The sequence below is a fragment of the Schistocerca cancellata genome, chromosome 3, assembly GCF_023864275.1.
Source record: "Schistocerca cancellata isolate TAMUIC-IGC-003103 chromosome 3, iqSchCanc2.1, whole genome shotgun sequence".
In the NCBI taxonomy this organism is placed as follows: domain Eukaryota; kingdom Metazoa; phylum Arthropoda; class Insecta; order Orthoptera; family Acrididae; genus Schistocerca; species Schistocerca cancellata.
Genome location: NC_064628.1, coordinates 691,441,969 through 691,460,532, shown reverse-complemented (window position 1 = coordinate 691,460,532; position 18,564 = coordinate 691,441,969). Strand labels below are relative to the sequence as shown.

The 18,564-nt window shown below is 40.2% G+C and overlaps 1 protein-coding gene across 2 annotated transcripts in view; it reads right to left on the bottom strand.

Moving 5' to 3' along the window:
• Positions 1-1,128: 1,128 nt before the first annotated feature.
• LOC126175679 (vesicle transport protein SEC20) overlaps positions 1,129-18,564 on the bottom strand; it is a 41,251-nt gene continuing 23,815 nt past the window's right edge. The window contains exons 3-5 of one of the 2 annotated variants that reach the window (XM_049922606.1): positions 8,412-8,522; positions 8,202-8,323; positions 1,129-1,651 (exon numbers count right to left, since the gene is read on the bottom strand). In XM_049922606.1, coding sequence (XP_049778563.1) covers positions 1,464-1,651; positions 8,202-8,323; positions 8,412-8,522 — 421 coding nt within the window. In that variant the 3' untranslated portion in view covers positions 1,129-1,463. The remainder of the gene's footprint in view (positions 1,652-8,201; positions 8,324-8,411; positions 8,523-18,564) is intronic. The other variant, XM_049922605.1, reaches the window with a different exon arrangement.

The following is an 18,564-nucleotide window of genomic DNA, read 5'->3' as shown; positions in this document are numbered from 1 at the left end:
ATGATGGTTGGTAATTCTAACATTTCCAAAATGCCTCTGCAGCAGATGCTTCATTGTGCAATGTGCAAAGTAGTGCCACCTTGCATAAAAATGGTCCTACCATCACAGCCATGTTGTTGAGGGCTATGAATAATGTTGGTGTGCAAAAGGCTCTCACAGCATTTACCAGTGACAGTAAAGGAAACAGCATCAGCAGGACCTTCTGAGGCCTTACAGTAAATGATGCTGTCAACCCACACTACACAGTTACCTTCGCTGAATAAAGCAGAACCGGTTGGTGTGTGGGTGAATTTTCCATTGCCTACATTCTGCAATTCTGAGTACTGACATGTACTTGAAAACAGAAATGGACTTCACCTGTCCATGAATGTTCCATGACCATTCATTGTCCAGTTACATGCAATCGAGAAATTCTAGAGCAAATGTTTGTTTAATGGCAGCTCAGAATGAGGCAACTCCTGAACATAAGTAATTTTTTATGGATAGCAATGCAAGAGCTTTTGTAGAATTTTATGCACTGTGCTCACAGACATGTCCAAAGTTGAGGCAATTCCCTGTGCACTGCACTGCTGTGGCCACATCATCTACTGACATCAGATCAACTGCTTTCCTCCCTCTGCAACACAGCACTTCAAAAGAACCTGTGCTTTTCAAATTTTGTAATCATTTTCTCCAGACCCTTGGCACACATTGGACCAACACCCTTTTTCATAGCCTTGAGTGTCCGGAACATCTGCAGAGCTGTTGGCACACAGTCACCATTCTTGTAAAAGAGCTTTACCAGCAGCTGGTGATCCTGCATTGAGACAGTTATACCGAGCATCTCAAATGCAAACTGAAGAACAGCAATGTACCCAACATCTTTTATTTTACACATTTTTATGCATACAGTGTGATCTAGTGGTAAGATTTTTGTCAAGTTTTCCGCTCCTCTCCCCCCCCCCCCCCCCCCCAATAACATTTCCCCCTTCTTCGATAATATTCTGTTCAAATTTGATGTTCTAAGCAGTGATTCATTTTTTACAGTGTTCTGGAACTGGCTTTAATTACAACCACCCTGTAGATTACAAATATTATGTCATGTGTATTTTATGAACAAAAGTTTTTCAACTAACTGTACTTCATTTTTTTATTTACCTGTACATGTTCTAGAGCAAAAGTAGTATCATTTTCAGGGTTATTGCATTTCAGTTGAGATTTTTCATCACAGCCTGATGAAGCAGTTGCACTTGCATTTTGTGAAAATTTATGTCACTAGTGGCAAAATCAAAGACTGAATGAAACTACACAACTGACAACAAGTGTTTCTCACCCCAACTTCTTTCAAATCAATCAACAGATCAGAGGCACATTATGGTACAAGTTTTTATGTTCAATATATTTACAAATAAAAGTTACACATAAAGAAATGAAAATTTTTCTCAACAATAGAATTTTTTAAAAAAGCTTTGTACACAGGACACTCAAAATAACCTCTTTAAAACAACATATACTGCACAAGCGACAAAAAATCCAAATGCAAAAAATATTAAAATTTTGTCAGTAAATTCTCTTTGACCGTATTTAGATAGTAGCTTCCCAGACTGGTTTATAACACTACCCAAGGTGTGAAGTTCTTCATGTGTACTGTGCACCACAGATGATGATGTGGCTGAAAATGAAAGGTGATCAAGTTAGATGTCATTCTTTATTCATTTTATATGCACAATAAAAGTGCAGATGGTCTCATATCTGTTAATAAGTACATAATTTATGGAAAGATTAATTTGTCTTCTATCAAAAGTAGAAAAGTACTACCACTATTCTACATACTACCTAGTTTCATTGTACTCTCATGTTATTCCAATTCAGAAAATAACAGCAACAGCAGACTTTCAAAACATTCTTGTATAATAACAGATACTTCTTGAAAACTGGTTTTCTTTGATTATTTCAGCACTTATTTCATGAATCAATCGACAAGTAATTTGCTTCCTAAATAATACACTGTTCTTAATTTTCATAGTCCAACACATTTGGCAATGATGATGATGAACCATTTTAATGTGCATAAGACAGCAAAGTTGACAGCACCTATACAGAATATCGAGTGATAAGGGTGGGTAAAATATGCAACCCTATAAAGCTTATACATTTAGCCATCAACTCTCCAACATATTCAAACCTTCAACCAAAGACTTATGTAGAAGTTTTGGTAACAGAGCAAATTTTAAGATCAGTATGAGCAGTTGAACGGAATGGACAGTGACTTGAAAGGAGGATATAAGATGAACATCAACAAAAGTAAAACGAGGCTAATGGAATGTAGTCGAATTAAGTCGGGTGATGCTGCGGGAATTAGATTAGGAAATGAGACGCTTAAAGTAGTAAAGGAGTTTTGCTATTTGGGGAGCAAAATAGCTGATGATGGTCGAAGTAGAGAGGATATAAAATGTAGACTGGTAATGGCAAGGAAAGCGTTTCTGAAGAAGAGAAATTTGTTAACATCGAGTATAGATTTAAGTGTCAGGAAGTCGTTTCTGAAAGTATTTGTATGGAGTGTAGCCATATATGGAAGTGAAACATGGACAATAAATAGTTTGGACAAGAAGGGAATAGAAGCTTTCGAAATGTGGTGCTCCAGAAGAATGTTGAAGATTAGGTGGGTAGATCACGTAACTAATGAGGAGGCGTTGAATAGGATTGGGGAGAAGAGTAGTTTGTGGCACAACTTGACTAGAAGAAGGGATCGGTTGGTAGGACATGTTCTGAGGCATCAAGGGGTCACAAATTTAGCATTGGAGGGCAGCGTGGAGGGTAAAAATCGTAGAGGGAGACCAAGAGATGAATACACTAAACAGATTCAGAAGGATGTAGGTTGCAGTAGGTACTGGGAGATCAAGAAGCTTGCACAGGATAGATTAGCATGGAGAGCTGCAGCAAACCAGTCTCAGGACTGAAGACCACAACAACAACAACATGAAATTTATTTTGGAATTGGATATAAGACAGGCACCCATTTATGTGATATTGTTTCTCTGCATGATAAAATAACACACACTGCTAAAATGCAGTGTTCTGAAGTGCATGCATTACCAGCATCAGAGTTTCAGTTACCACAGTAATTCTGTAAATGCATATGAGTGAGGGTGACATCAGCCCATCTCTACGACTAGACTGTGACAACAACATTTACACCTGAGAAACATTTTCAAATCATCACATAATTTTATATTTCATTGTATCTATTGTTCCTATTTCATCAATTCCCATGTTAAAGATTTATGTTGCCACAGGTTAGCTAAACTGGGAGTGTTTTGCAAAAAATGTAGATTGTAGTTTCACTGGGCATACTGTGGGAAAGACAAAGAGGTACTCAATAAGGCTCTTCCATGAAATTGTTGATTAAGCCAGAAAAATCAGAAAAACACTGAACAGGAAATGGAGGCAAGCAAAGGGCAGACAAGCGAAAACATTGTTAGCAAATTCAAAATTTAGTTAACCAATAGATTTCACCTCTACTAGAATTAGAAATGGGAGAGGCTCAATACACACCTGGATTAATCATAATGCAGAACTGGGCTACACGTCTTTCAAAGAAGTCACGAGATAAACAGAACAGGAAACTAAGAGTTTTGTTGCAAGGTAGCCACGGGGGTCTACGCCAGCAGTGACAGAAAAAATTACGTTAAGGATAACAGATCACAAGTTTTGTAGAAGCAAGTACTAGTCTAATCAGGTAAAGGCAAATGCAGGAAAAAATGTATGGATGTTGGCAATCATTGTCAGGTTCTGGTAGTTGGGGGGAGCTGGAAACAGCCTGGCTATAAACATAAATTAAAGTACTGGAAGAGACTTGGACAAAACATGAATTGCCACTGTGTACACAAGTGTGGATTTTGTAGAGGTCCTGGGGCATAGTGACCAGTCATGGTTTGACTTTGTTATAAAGATAGCAGACACAGACTAGACAGGATCCTGGTTGGTGCTGTTCCACTGATTTCTATAGGAAGTATTGGAATGTACTTCTCATGATCCACACTTGATAGGGAAGTTAGCAGATCTATTAGCGGAAAGCATAAGGGAAGGGGGTGGGGGGTCCATTAGCACATAAAAGCCAATCTTTGTGACTCATTAGAGGATTAGGGAGACAAAAATATACATGATTTCATTGTTTATTTTTAAGAATTCGGTAGCCAGAAAAGCTTAAAGAATGTGGTTACAAATTAGCTGTGTATTAGTGTAAATCCAGAATGAATAAAGGAGGAAGTAAATTTCATAAAAAAATTAATGTAAATTCAAAAACATTGGCAAATTTTGTACAGACCAAGGTATGGAAGCATGTGCCTTGTTAGTTAATATTGGACAATATAACATTTGTTACTGTTACAGTATACAGATCACCAGAGGGAATTCGGAAATTTTCATGAAAATTTTTGATCCCTTATTGTGCTATTTATCAGGCAGAAAGAAAGGATCATTGATCTGTCAATTTCTTTCCACCTCCAGTTCCTGATTCCCACTGCTTTGACGTCCATACCATATCTTCAAGACATATTTTCCTGGGTCTTACTCTTCTTTTCCTGCAGACTTTCCTATAAACATACACTGAACACTACATACACTGAACACTCAGAGTTTCTGGCATTACCTGTACATGACCAGTCCATCTTATTCTTCCTTGTTCGATTTTCACTACAACATTCACCTGTCCAAAAAGTGTCTGCTGTGTGTGTTTGTCCTAATTCTTCAGCTTTCCTTCCACAAAAAAAGATGGCTGACAAAATCCACAATTAAGACAATGATCGCCTTTTTTGACAGCACAGGCTTGATCCATCATGAATTTCTACCCAAGGGAGGAGGGGAAGACAATGAACACCATGCCTCTGGCTGTCACTTGATCTCCAGATCATACTGGTAGCACCAGGACTCATCTCCTGTAATGATGTGGATATCCAACAATGCTTTACACTGGTGCTTCAAGCAATTCCACAAGAAACAGTTGCTGACAGTTAACAATAAACAGTTGCTGACAGTTAACAACAGCTTTATGTATGTTGTAGCTAATGGCACTTATTTTGAAGGTCAGTACAGATATTTTATTTGTAACTATTGTTTCTTTTATTTTCTGAGACCATTCACCAAACTTTACAGATGCACCCTACGTACTTTTAGTGTATATATCTAAACATCATTTTTCATCTCCTATTAATTAAAATATTTGTATGTCCATCATGTCACACATTCAGAATGGCAGTTTCAGACTCACTTGAAAATAGCCTGATGTGAAGGTCGAAAATAGTTGTGGACTTAAAGTTCTTAGTATCAACTGGAGCAGCTTTTCATTAATTGAACATACAGTTGCAGTATCAGCATCCACCATAAATGGAGAATCTAATCATCTAAAAATGTTATTAGCCATACACGGTTTAGTGTGAGTTACAAATTTCCCAACTCAATTAGTTCAACATAGTAGTACACTACTATATACAGTAATGTACTCAGACAACAATCACAAGTTGTACAAATAAATACCTACCCTGTGATAAATGGAATGTCAGTTCATGAAGCACAGTTAATCAGATCACGTAACATCAAAGTCCCTTATCTCAATGGATTTCCCCATTGACAGCCCATATCTTCGCTAGGTTGATCCCCTGTCCATGTCTGCTCAGCTGGGCAGTGGTCATAATGTTTTGGCTTATCAGTGTAGTCCCAGTTACAGGTAAAGCAGCTGGCAGACCACTGTTCATTGGCAGAATACTAGGGAAATGTAATCAATCCACAAAGGAGATTGCATACAAAACACCTGTGCAATACATTGTAGAATAATCCTGGTGTGTGTGGAATCCAAACCAAATAGGAAAAAGAGATGATACTGAACAGACTGAAAGAATGGCAGCATGAATGTTCACACATTCGTTCTACCAATGGGAGAGTGTCACGAACATGCTGAAGGAACTGAACTTACAGACACTCACAGAGACACAAAGTATCCCATGAAAACATACTTAGAAAGTTTCTAGAACAAACATTAAGCAATTAATCTAGGAATATATTACAACCCCCAACATATTGCTCCCACAGTGATCACAAAGGCAAGATTAGAACAATTACAGCATGCACACAGGCATTTAAGCGATCATTCTTCCTGTGCTCTGTACGCGAATGGAATGGGAGAAAGTCCTAATAATTGGTACAATGGGATGTAGCCTCTGCCATGCACTTCACTGTGGTTTGCAGAGTACAGCTGTATATGTATGTTCCTGAAGAAAAAATTACCCTTTTTAAGCAATGCATTGTCACTCAAAGTTTGTTGGTGAGGACCCGACACAATCTGAACAAAATTAAGATCTGAAAACTTCATTCATTGATCATTACTTTTGAATTTTGTGAAATCTGGAAGTTTCTGGGCTTCCTAAGAAGCCAATATGTTGATTTCTCTCACCATGGTGTAAAACACTGGTATTCACCACACCCACTTCCAAAAATCTGTTCTTGGCACAAATCACACATTACTACACTGTTCAGAAGAAATTACTGCTGCACTCTTCTATTGATCAGCAAGCAATTTTTAAGGAAGTTCATGTCTTTCTGTCTTGCTGAACATTCAGTGAGATTTCACGTATGAAGCTATATGTAGTCCCTTTCTTTCACTGATATTTCTTCAGACATGAAAACTGGTGAAAGACACAAAATAGAGTGTAAAAACTGAGCTGTGTCTGGCTACATTCTCAAATCTAGGCAATTAAGCAGATGTACAAAATACTGTCACTTTCATACAGAAAACATTTTGTGCATTTTCAACTTCTTGCAGCGTAATGAACAGTCCATTAAATTTCGGGCATACAGCCGTGTAAATAAAATTTCCTCTACTGATATTTCAACTACAGATATTTAAAATGCAGAGAAGTCATCATGGTGTCACCGCCGCCGATCATACATCAATAAGCGAATCTAATGTCTGTAGACCTTTGCCACAGGCGGCATATGTGTAAGTGTATTTCTTTGCTGCCAACCAGCATCTGTGACCCACATGTGCAGTATTGCCGCGGTGGAGCATATAAGGCCACGTTTGGCATCTTGTCGTCAGTCTTGTGACTCACTCTGAGGATGGCTGGATGATACGCGGCCGAAATATCAGTGGAGGAAATTTTATTTGTGCGGCTGCAAGCCCAAAATTTAATGGACTAGAAAACCTTTTGCACACTTCTCACTCCATATCACAAGTTACTGCTTTATGTGCACTGGTGGCATGGCAACCACAACACAGATGCAGGAAAAAAAAAAGGTGCTTATGCCCCTGAAGCAAGACTAATTACCTCAACAGATAATGCATCTCATAGCTCTACGTAACTTCGTCATGCAGATCTGTTGATTGTGCATCCATAATCAAGCTGGGATAATACAAGTGCTGTTCGCTCTTTCTCTTTTCATGTGTCCTGTCAGTAATATCCCTTAACTGCTGTAGAGACATTGCCTTCAGATTCTTCTTTGTGTCAGGTAAGCTCTCAATTGAACTTGTGGCCAGAAACTACAATGGATCTTTAAAATATACAGCAGCCTCTATCATTATAAGTGTTAAAAGCCCAAAACATGAATAATTAAAGAGCACTTAGAGCAACTTGTCCGTCAAATACTTAAGATTAGCTGCAAATGTCATTATAGAGTCATTACAGAGGGCAGAAGCAGTTTACAGATAAGCACCACTGAAGTGGGCCACCTAGAATTTACGTTATTCCAGTAATGCATTTGTGACAATGGTCATACTTACAAAATTGCTTCAAATACCACAACAACAGTCTATGTGAAAATCAATCAGGTTTATAGGTTGGTGAACTCTTTTCAGTCTGTTAAAGTTTTTATGTCTCAACAGTAATGACAATTAGTTCAGAAGGCATCAGTGACAGGGTCATCTTGGCATTCTTGTAAACAGATTTAGGAATGCTATGGGGAAATCAGAGTGAGGGATATAAAGTTGCAATTTGAGCCTTCTTGAAACTGAATACGAGACCAGCATCTGATGCAGCCTGAACATAGCATGCTTAGTTCTGAACAAACTATTTGAAATAATAGTAGAATAAATTCTTTACTTGTTTTAGTTCATGTAATTTGAACAAATACCAGAAGCTGGGTATTGATTACATTCTCAACTATCAAGGAAAAAGATCTGTCAATGTGGAGATAAGGGAGAAGTTTACGATATTACTGAAAGCACATACCTAATGTATCCAACGTCTCTGCACTATGTTTTGTTGTTTCAGCCAATGCACGGCTGATAGAAAGAAGTTGTTCTGTAACATCTGTCGACAGTTTTACCAGACTTTCTTTATCTTTTCTTTGCCTATAAAAATGAAAGAAATATATATGATATCATCTTCCTGTTAGTAATAACATTTTGTCAGGATTAGAGAGCAAACCATAGCACTTACCTGTGTCTCAAACTTGCTTCTTCTGAAGAGTCCCCAAGGAGCTCTTCTCGTGAGCTCTTTTCTATACTAAGCAGGCAGGTAATGTTTGCTTTACGAAATGCTGCAAGAGTACTGCAACAGTGTGGAAAACATGTAAAAACTAAACTATTCAGAAACTGTCAACATTTATACATCCTCTTTAACTTTTATGGAAAACATCATACAGAGCAACTTTATAATACACTTACATTTATTAATGCTACATCAAATATGAAATGACTAATATAAGGTACACAGAAATGGAGTGGACAGAAAATAATGAAAGAAAAATAATATTTCAATCTAAGTTCAATCTCACAAACAAACACAAGCATACACACAAAATTCAAGCTTTAGCAAACAACGGTTGCTTCATCAGGAAAGAGGGAGGGAGAGGGAAAGATGAAAGGACGTGGGTTTTAAGGGAGAGGGTAAGGAGTCATTCCAATCCCGGGAGCGGAAAGACTTACCTTAGGGGGAATTAGGACAGGTACAAACTCACATACACACACATATCCATCCGCACATACACACACACACAAGCAGATATTTGTAAAGGCAAAGAGTTTGGGCAGAGATGTCAGTCGAGGCGGAAGTACAAAGGCAAAGATGTTGTTGAATGACAGGTGAGGTATGAGTGGTGGCAACTTGAAATTAGAGGAGGTTGAGGCCTGTCCAGACCTCCACTAATTTCAAGTTGCCGCCACTCATATCTCACCTGTCATTCAACAACATCTTTGCCTTTGTACTTCCGCCTCAACTGACATATCTGACCAAACTCTTTGCCTTTACAAATGTCTGCTTGTGTCTGTATATGTGTGGATGGATATGTGTGTGTGTGCGCGAGTGTATACCTGTCCTAATTCCCCCTAAGGTAAGTCTTTCCGCTCCCGGGATTGGAATGACTCCTTACCCTCTCCCTTAAAACCCACATCCTTTCATCTTTCCCTCTCCTTCCCTCTTTCCTGATGAAGCAACCGTTGGTTGCGAAAGCTTGAATTTTGTGTGTATGTTTGTGTGTCTATCAACCTGCCAGCACTTTCGTTTGGTAAGTCACATCTTCTTTGTTTTTAGATATATTTTTCCCACGTTGAATGTTTCCCTCTATTATATTCATAAGTTCAATCTCAGTCTGATAAGAAATTGGTGACAAATAAGGGTGATCAAGAGTTGTTTCCTCTTTTTTCTCTTCTAAAAAGTTATTCATCAGATATTCAATGCCTATAGCATGTATCTGCATTTTCAACTCAAAATCTTACTCCCAGACAGTCGCCTTTTCAAAATCTTTGGCTCATTCCTGCCACAACTCATTATTGAAACATTTTAAAATCACTTTTTTTGTCACTCTAACATTAACTTCCAGTGAAACAAATTTTATTCCAGTTTCCCATCATTAGGTGCAGCCATTCAATTTGACTCTCACTTTGTAAGAGGGTCAACATCAAAATATTCTAGACCCATCATCTGTTCACTAGTTCATATGTTTCTTGCTAGTAACAACCTCCAAATTCTTTCTCATTTGAAAACAGAAGGTTTTATTCCTCTCAAAGAATCATTTCTGTTGAGATGATGTGGCAAGCAGAGAAAAAGAGTATCTGCACAATTGAAACTGTAGATGTCATTTACAAATTAATCATAGCACATTTTCCAATCAAGTAATTTTCATGTTTCAATCATATGTCATGGCTCTTAGCCCTCAGCATAACAGCACTACACCATGGGGGTGGCCTATGCCACAAGTCACAGGGTCTCTGGTAAAGATTGCTACTGCAATTCTCCATGGGCAAATTATCTGGGCAATTAAGCCAACTACTACCACTTTTCCTTAATCAGAAGCTCTCCTGGAGTCATCCCACAACCTGTCAACAGACATCAGCCCAGCAACCAGGAACTTTAGCTCCCAGTGTGGGACAGAGCATCCTGCAACTGTCCTCGAGCTACACCAAGACTTGGCCTCTGCAGTGCAGGCGTCTTGGACTTTGGGTTTGGCCCAACAGTGTTGTGCATTTAGACATTCAGTTCTTCACCAACTAGTACAATGACTCTTGTAAATAGGGTTCAGTTTTCCATGTCAGACAGTCTACCGGACTTATATTTTTTTCTCTTATTTCAGAGACTTAATTGTAAGCCATTGTTTGTTTTGTGTAATTACACTGCAAAGAAGGAGAGTTCAAGCTTTATATTCATTATAATAACCTTACTTTTCAGTGTCTATCTGGGCTTCAATTTCAAACAATGGAAAATCCTGAATGAACTGTAATAATATTATGAAGAAGATAGTGGCTACTCACACACACACACACACACACACACACACACACACAAAACCACAGTCTCTGGCTACTAACACTAGACTGCGAGCAGCAGTGCATGATGGAAGAGGCAACTGGGTGGTGGAGGCTACGAGAAGGCAGGGTGGGGGGATAGCATAGTAGCGGTAGTGGATGGTAAAGTGCTGCTTGTGGAAGTGAGCAGGGACCTTCAAATTGATCATTCTTCCAGTGTCACTCTTGGGTATTTTTGCTTGTTATTTCCCATACCTTTCCTCTGCTACACAAACATGTATCTCTTCCTACCAATCCCTCCCCACCCTGCACTCTTTCTCCTCCCCTCTCTATTTCAGTTCACACCTACTAACTTCACCTATCTAGTCACATCAGCCATCCCCCTTTTTCACACTTACCCACCCACAGACCTGCAACTGACATTACAACCTTTTTAATTATTTTTTCTTTGATCTCACTGTGTCTTCATGCCAATTTCACTATCAACCTATTTCCTCAGATTTCACCTTGGTTCTCATTATTTCACCCATTTCATCCTTTTCGTGATTTTTCCATGTGTTTGGATGGATTTTTGCAGATTTTTTTTTTTGAACGTATTTCTAAGTTACTTATGTTTTTTATGCATTTTTATCCTTCTACTTCAATAGAGAAAAGTTTCTTTACCCCTAGCCAGAACCCAGTCCCACATATTGTTCCTGCATTGTTGCTCGGCTCATGGAATACCCCCAAATGGCCTTACCAGCAATTTACCCATATTCAGCTGCCACCCTTCCTCCTACAATGACCCCCATCAGGATTCCATAAGTCCTCAACCCTCACCAACATAGTCCTCTCCATCCATAAAATTCTCCTGCTATGCAACCCAAATTCCTGGATCCCATAACACACATTGAAATACTTGCCCTCCAGGAACTAGAGCAACATGAACAATGCTACCTCAAAAAACTCTCCACTCTGTTCACTTCATACTACTGACATAGACTACCGCTATCCACCACTTCAACAACAGCCTCTAAACCTCTCCCACGTCCCCTCATAGCTGACAAATCCTGTCTCGCAGAACTACCACATTTACCCCACCCTCAAAAACTTCCTCCCACCATCAGACAGACTAGAGAACCTAAACAGACCTGAAACATCGTCATGAACCTTTCCTAGAAAAGCCTTAGCCCAGCAGAAATATCAATCCTTTCTAAAGACCTCACCTTTTGCCCCACTCCGAAATTCAATCATACTGGACTTGTTCAAAACCACCTCTCCTTCTCTCAGACCCTACAGTGTAAATACTTGTTCACCACCAACCCTGCCAGTCAGAGTCAACCAGAGACCAATTGAACCCTGCCCAACTCAGTCCACTCCTCCATACACCCTTGATCCACCCCCACTGCCCCCAAATCATCCACCGTTAACTTCCCAGAATTTCTTAACCTCGAATCTTGCCTCACCATCATTCCCCAAATCTCTCAACATGGAAACCCACCTCAAATCCACTGAAAGAACCCCAACCCACCACCTAAAAACTGACCCCGACCTTATAACTCAACCTGATGATGAAGGCTCCACCACTGTTGTTTCGAACCACAAGGATTACCTGGCAGAAAGACTCCACCAGCTGTCAGATTCGTCCACCTGCAAACCCTGCCACAGTGATCCCGTTCCAGAAATCCAGCAGGATCTCCAGTCTCTCCTCAAATCCTTAGGCCCATCCCAGAACGTCTCCCCGGAGTCTGTCTCTCTCCTCACCCCTACCATTCCCTGCACTCCTACCTTCTACATGCTTCCTAAACTCCACAAGCCCAACCACCCAGGATGCTCCATTGTGTCCAGTTACTGTGGCCCCACTGAGAGAATCTCTGCTCTCACAGGCCAACACCTTCAGCCTATTACCTGCAACCCACCCTTCTATATAAAAGACGCACACCAATTCCTCCGCTGACTCTCCGCAGTTCCTGTTCCTTTACTATGGTGCCCTGGTCATCATTATTGATGCCACCTTCCTTTACACTAATGTCCCTAATGCCCTTGGCCTTACAGCTAATGAACACTACCTTTCCCAACACTCAATGGATTCCAAACCAAAAACCACCTTCCTCGTAGCCATGACCAACTATATCCTCACCCACAATTACTTCGCCTTTGAAAGCATTACCTACCAACAAATATGGAGTATGGCTATGGGCACCCACATGGCACCACCCTATGCCAATCTATTCAAGGGCTATCTAGACCAATCCTTACTAAAACCCAGAATCCCAAACCCCTCACCTAGTTCAGATTCACTAACGACGCCTTCATGATCTGGATCAAAGGTGAGGAAACCCTTTCCACATTCCTCCAGAACATCCAACACCTTCTCTCCTATTCACTTCAACTGATCCTACTCAGCCCAACAAGCCTCAATGTTGACTTCCACCTCAAAAATGGCTACATCAGTACCTCTGCCCATATGAAACCTACCAACCACCAGCAATACCTCCACTTCAACAGCTACCACCCTTTCCATACAGCCTAGCCATCCATGGCCATCGTATCGGTAGTGATGAGCAGTTCCTCTCAAAATATACCGAGGGTTTCACTGAGGCCTCCACAGACCATAACTACCTTCCAACCTTGTACAAAAACAGATTTCCCGTGTCTTATCTTTCCATTCACCCACCATCTCCCAAAGTCCTCTGGCCACAGAGGAGCATTCCCCTTATGACTCAGTACCACTCAGGACTGGAGCAGCTGAATTACATTCTTCAGCAGGATTTTGGCTACCTCTTGCCATGCCCTGAAATACGAAATGTCCTACCCACTATCCTTCCCACCCCTCCCACAGCTTAATCCCGCCACCCACTGAACCTACACAAATCTCCTCATCCATTCCTACACAATCCCTGTTCCCAAACCCTTGCCTCATGGCTCATATCCTTGTAATATTACCTTGTAATAATCCTCCCCCCCCCCCCCCCCCAATTACCACCTACTCCTGTCCAGCCACAAACATCACCTATCCCATCAAAAGCAGGGTGACCTGTGAAACCAATCGTGATCTACAAGTTAAGGTGCAACCACTGTGCAGCATTCTATGTGGGCATGACAAACACACTGTCTGTCCACATGAACGGCCACTGACAAATTGTGGCCAAGAAACAGCTGGAGCACCTTGTTGCTGAGCATGCTGCTCAACACAACATTCTTCATTTCAACGACTGCTTCACAGCTTGTGTCATATGGGTCCTTCACACCAACACCAGCTTTTCTGAATTGCACATGTCAGAACTCTCCCTGACATATATCCTAAGTTCCCATAACCCTCCTGGCCTCAATCTTCATTAGTCATTTGTCCTTACCCATTTAGCCCCTTCTCTGTTCCCATTTCAGCACTTTACAACACATCTAGTCATTTTACATCTCTTCTTCTCTGCTACCCTCTGCCCTCTGTCTAACCTCCCGACTGGTTGAATACTTGGGTTGTTTTGGGGAAGGAGACCAGACAGCGAGGTCATCGGTCTCATCAGATTAGGGAAGGACGGGGAAGGAAGTCGGCCGTGCCCTTTGAAAGGAACCATCCCGGCATTTGCCTGGAGCGATTTAGGGAAATCACGGAAAACCTAAATCAGGATGGCCGGACGCGGGATTGAACCGTCGTCCTCCCGAATGGTTGAATACTTCTACCCCCTCTCCACCTTGTCTAACCTTGCCTCCACAAGCAACACTTTACTGTCTCCCACCCCTACCCTGCTATCCCTCCTCCTCCCCACTCCAGCCTCCTCCTTACCCCCACTAACCAGTTGCCTCTCCCATCATGTGCTGCTGCTCACTGTCTAGCTTTAGCTGCCAGAGACTGTGGTCGCTTGTGCTTGCTGCTGTTAGTCTAATCTTGTCCTCACGATCCCTCCAGGAGCAATACATACAGGGCTGAAGAATATCTCAAGATTCTTCACTTAATACTGGTCCTTGAAATTTTATGGGTAGGCTGTCAGCAAATTCAGTTTTTCAACCTTTCCTTGACATGCTGCAGTGATCCAAACAAATCTGAGACCACTTAGGTCATTCTATTTTATCAGTGGCATAATTTTATGCTTCGGGTACATTTCATGCAATATTTGTACCACTTTGAAATGTTATCAAAGTCTGGATGAATACTTCTACAGCTTTTTTTCAGACAGTGCCTTATTATTGAAAAAAGTATCATCCACAAATTACTGTTAATATTGTCTGCCTGGTGATTACTATACACCATGAACAACAAGGATCCCAAGACACTTGCCTGGAGCTTGTCTGACGCTACTTCTGTCAGTGACTCTTCATCCAAGATATCATGCTCCATCCTCCCTACTAATAAATTCTGAATCCAGTTAAAAATTTTGTCCCATATCCCACATAATCACACTTTGGTTAATAAAGATTGTCTTGGTATTGAGTCAAATGCTTTACTGAAGTCAGGAAATACTGCATCCACCTGATTTGTCTCAAGATGTCAAGTGAGAAAAGTGGAAGTTGAGTTTGTTTGATCAATGTTTTCAGAATCCACACGGGTTGCCATCGAGACCATTTTGTTCAAGGTACCTCAATATTTTTGTACTCAGAATATGTTTTAGGAACCAAGAACATATGAGACTACATGGTAATTTTATGAATCACTTCTGTTATCCTTCTTGTAGATGGAAGCATTGTGTACAGTTTTTTGTTTAAAGGATCTATGGTAAATTGTGCTTAAAATGGGAGCTTAATCAGCCACAAATTCTGTATAGAATCTGGCAGGGATCTCCTTTCAGGCCCTGGTGCCTAGTTTCATTTTAATGATTTTAGCTGATTCTCAGTTTCACTGCCGCTAATATCCATATCATTCATTTCTGCAGTGGTACAAATTGTAAATCAGTGCAGTATATTTGTACCTTCATTAGTAAATGAACATTTGAAAATTTATGTTACGGAGGAGACATGTTTACTGCCTCAGTTTACTTCTTGCATCACTGCAATTATGAATTACATAGATGTTAGTGTCAGTGGCATTGAGAAACAGCTGAAATCATTAAAATTAAACAATAGCACTATTCTGTCTGCATTCATGTTGGTCTGACAGCTGATATTCAAATTTTTCAAATTTTCTATCTTGCTACTTAACCCAAAGTTAATATAGGGTGTCTGCACCTAAATGCCCTATTTTTTGATGCAGTTTACAAATAGTAAATCTTTTTCTTTGTTTCAGATTTGACTTTTGTAAATCTTTTTCTTTGTTTCAGATTTGACTTTTCCCTTGGGTGCAGAAGGACTGAATATTGCTGCTTATTTTTGATTTTTGTCATTTGGCGCTTTTTCATTGTTTCACTATTGTCCGTCCAAGTGAACATGGCATCAGTTCAGGAGGAGACATAAACTGCTTTTGAAGAAGAGTTGAAATCCATTTTTATGCTGCAAAGGCAGTTTCATTCTGTTTACAAGAAAGTAGCACTTGAAACAAAAAGGATAAAAAGCATGGCATTTGGAGTTTCTGGACACTGGCAGCATTCTGAAGCGACATAAAGAGAGGGGAGGGGGGGGGGGGGGGTTAGGTCAGCCTCTATCTGAAAAACAAGCCGAGAATGTCAGCCAAGCGTTCCAATGAAGTCCAGACACCAGTGCAATTATTGATAAGGTCCTCAAAAAGTGGTTGCTTCTGTATCCATAGAAAGTGCAGATTCTGCAGGCCATGAAGACAAGAAACCAATGGGTACATGGATCTGCATTTGAAATTCTTAACCGAATGGACCAGATTCCTGCTGTCTTGCCAAGTGTAATGTTTTCTGATAAGGCCACATTCCATGCCACTGGATCTGTGTATAAGCATTTGGGGGTCACAGAATCCACACAGTATCAGTGAAATATGCAAGATAGCATGAAAGTGAATGTTTTGGTGTGGCCTCATGCACGAAAAGATAACTGCCACAGTCTTCTTTGCTGAGGAACTTGTCACAGGAATGACGTATCTAGACATGTTGGAGATGTCTGCTTTACCCTCTGGAGACCTGCAACCAAATCTCTGGTTTCAACAAGATGGTGTGCAACTTCACTTCTCACTGGATGTTTGGGAAATGCTGAATAGAATATTTCCAAGATGGAAATGACAGAACTGTGAATTCACCTTCAGATTCTCCTGACATCACACCATTGTTTTTCTTTTTTTTTTTTTCCTTCCTCTGGGGCTACATGAAGGACAGGGTGTTCACCATTACAGTGCAGGACCTTCTAGACCTCCACACTTGGACTGTGGAAGTCATCAGTACCATCCCTCCAGAAATGTTGCAGTAGACCTGAATGGGAACTGAATACAATTGAGATATTCTTCATGTCACCATAGTGGCTCACATGGAAGTATTTCTGTTTCATACTGCATTTTTTTAACTTAAGTTGACATATTACTTATTTCCTCAGAAAGAAATATATTTATTTCATTTTGATTTTGACAGTTACATCTTAAAGTCATGTGTTAGTCACATTTACATGCTTTGGAATGCCTTAACAGATATGACATGTTAATGGTCTAAGAACTTTTAGCACTGTACTTGACAGTGGCATAAAAACCAAAAACTAAATAGTACAAAAGATAACTGCAGTAATACAGTCAAACAGTCATTTGCTCATTAAAAAATATTTAAAAAAATATTTTATTTGATTTTGTGTTGGGAGCAAGCTGAAAATTTGGTGTAAACACCCTGTATGTTCAACCCTCTCCTGGCCACAGGAAACTGCTAAAGGAGTAAATTGCATAAAGGAGTAAAAGCAAACCAGTATTGTCAGTGCAGTTCAGTAAAGTGGGCTGTGTCTCCAGCTGTGAACATGACAATAAGGGTCATGTATACTATTCAGTTTGTCAATATGATTCAAAAAGTCTTGCAAACTATGTCATTTTACAGTGAGGAGGATTGTCAGCATAGCCAAATTGTTATACTTCATAGCAGTCACATTCAAACATTCAACCACTACCATGAGACACAAAAACATTGAAAATGTGCCTTGTAGTGATCACCCAAGTTCAACATCAGTGGTTGATCACTGCTACAAATAAAGGCTCATAATTACCCAGACAGAGCTTTGTGCTACCTTTTTGGGGAAAACTGAGTGGGCTGTGTGTCCCAGAAGTGTGAAACCATCACATGATTGATTTGTTCTCCAGGTGACCATCACCAACAGTACACTCCTGTCCCAACTCATCAAACACCATGGTGAGCAAAGAACGTGGGTGAGGGAACATCTGGAATGGAACTCTTGATCAATGGTGTTAGGTTCTCTTTACCAACGTAAGTGTATTTGTCTGTTGCTTGATGATTGTCATAGAAGAATGTGAAGGTGGACAGGTATCAAAATAAATCTAAGACAGTTAGTCCCACAAATTCAGCATGGTAGCCGATATGTTTGGATGTTGGGTACCTCTCATAGCATCATTTGAGGGCAATGCAGTATCGGAACAGGATCTTCCAAACTACTGTCCAGTCCTACAGTCAATATTTTGGTGATAAGTTTCTCTTTCAGATAAGAATGCACTATCATACCACGTCCACTTCATGAAAACTTCTTTCAAAAGGCAGAATCAACTGAATGGAATAGTCTGCAGTATCTAGTCCTTCGTTTGGGCACCAAGAGACGTAGTATATTTGAGAATACAGGACTTTAGTTCCCATCTAGATGAAGGTTTCCTGTGGTTTCCCAAAATCACAAATACCAGTATTGCCCATTTAGAAAAAGGACGTTGCAAATTTCCATTTATTCATTCTTCCTCTAATGACCTTGTAGTCGATGGGAGATAAACTCAAATCTTTCTTCTTTCCTTCCATCTCTTCTTTATTTGGCTTCATAACGATTCCACTTACAGTTTTCTCAAAATC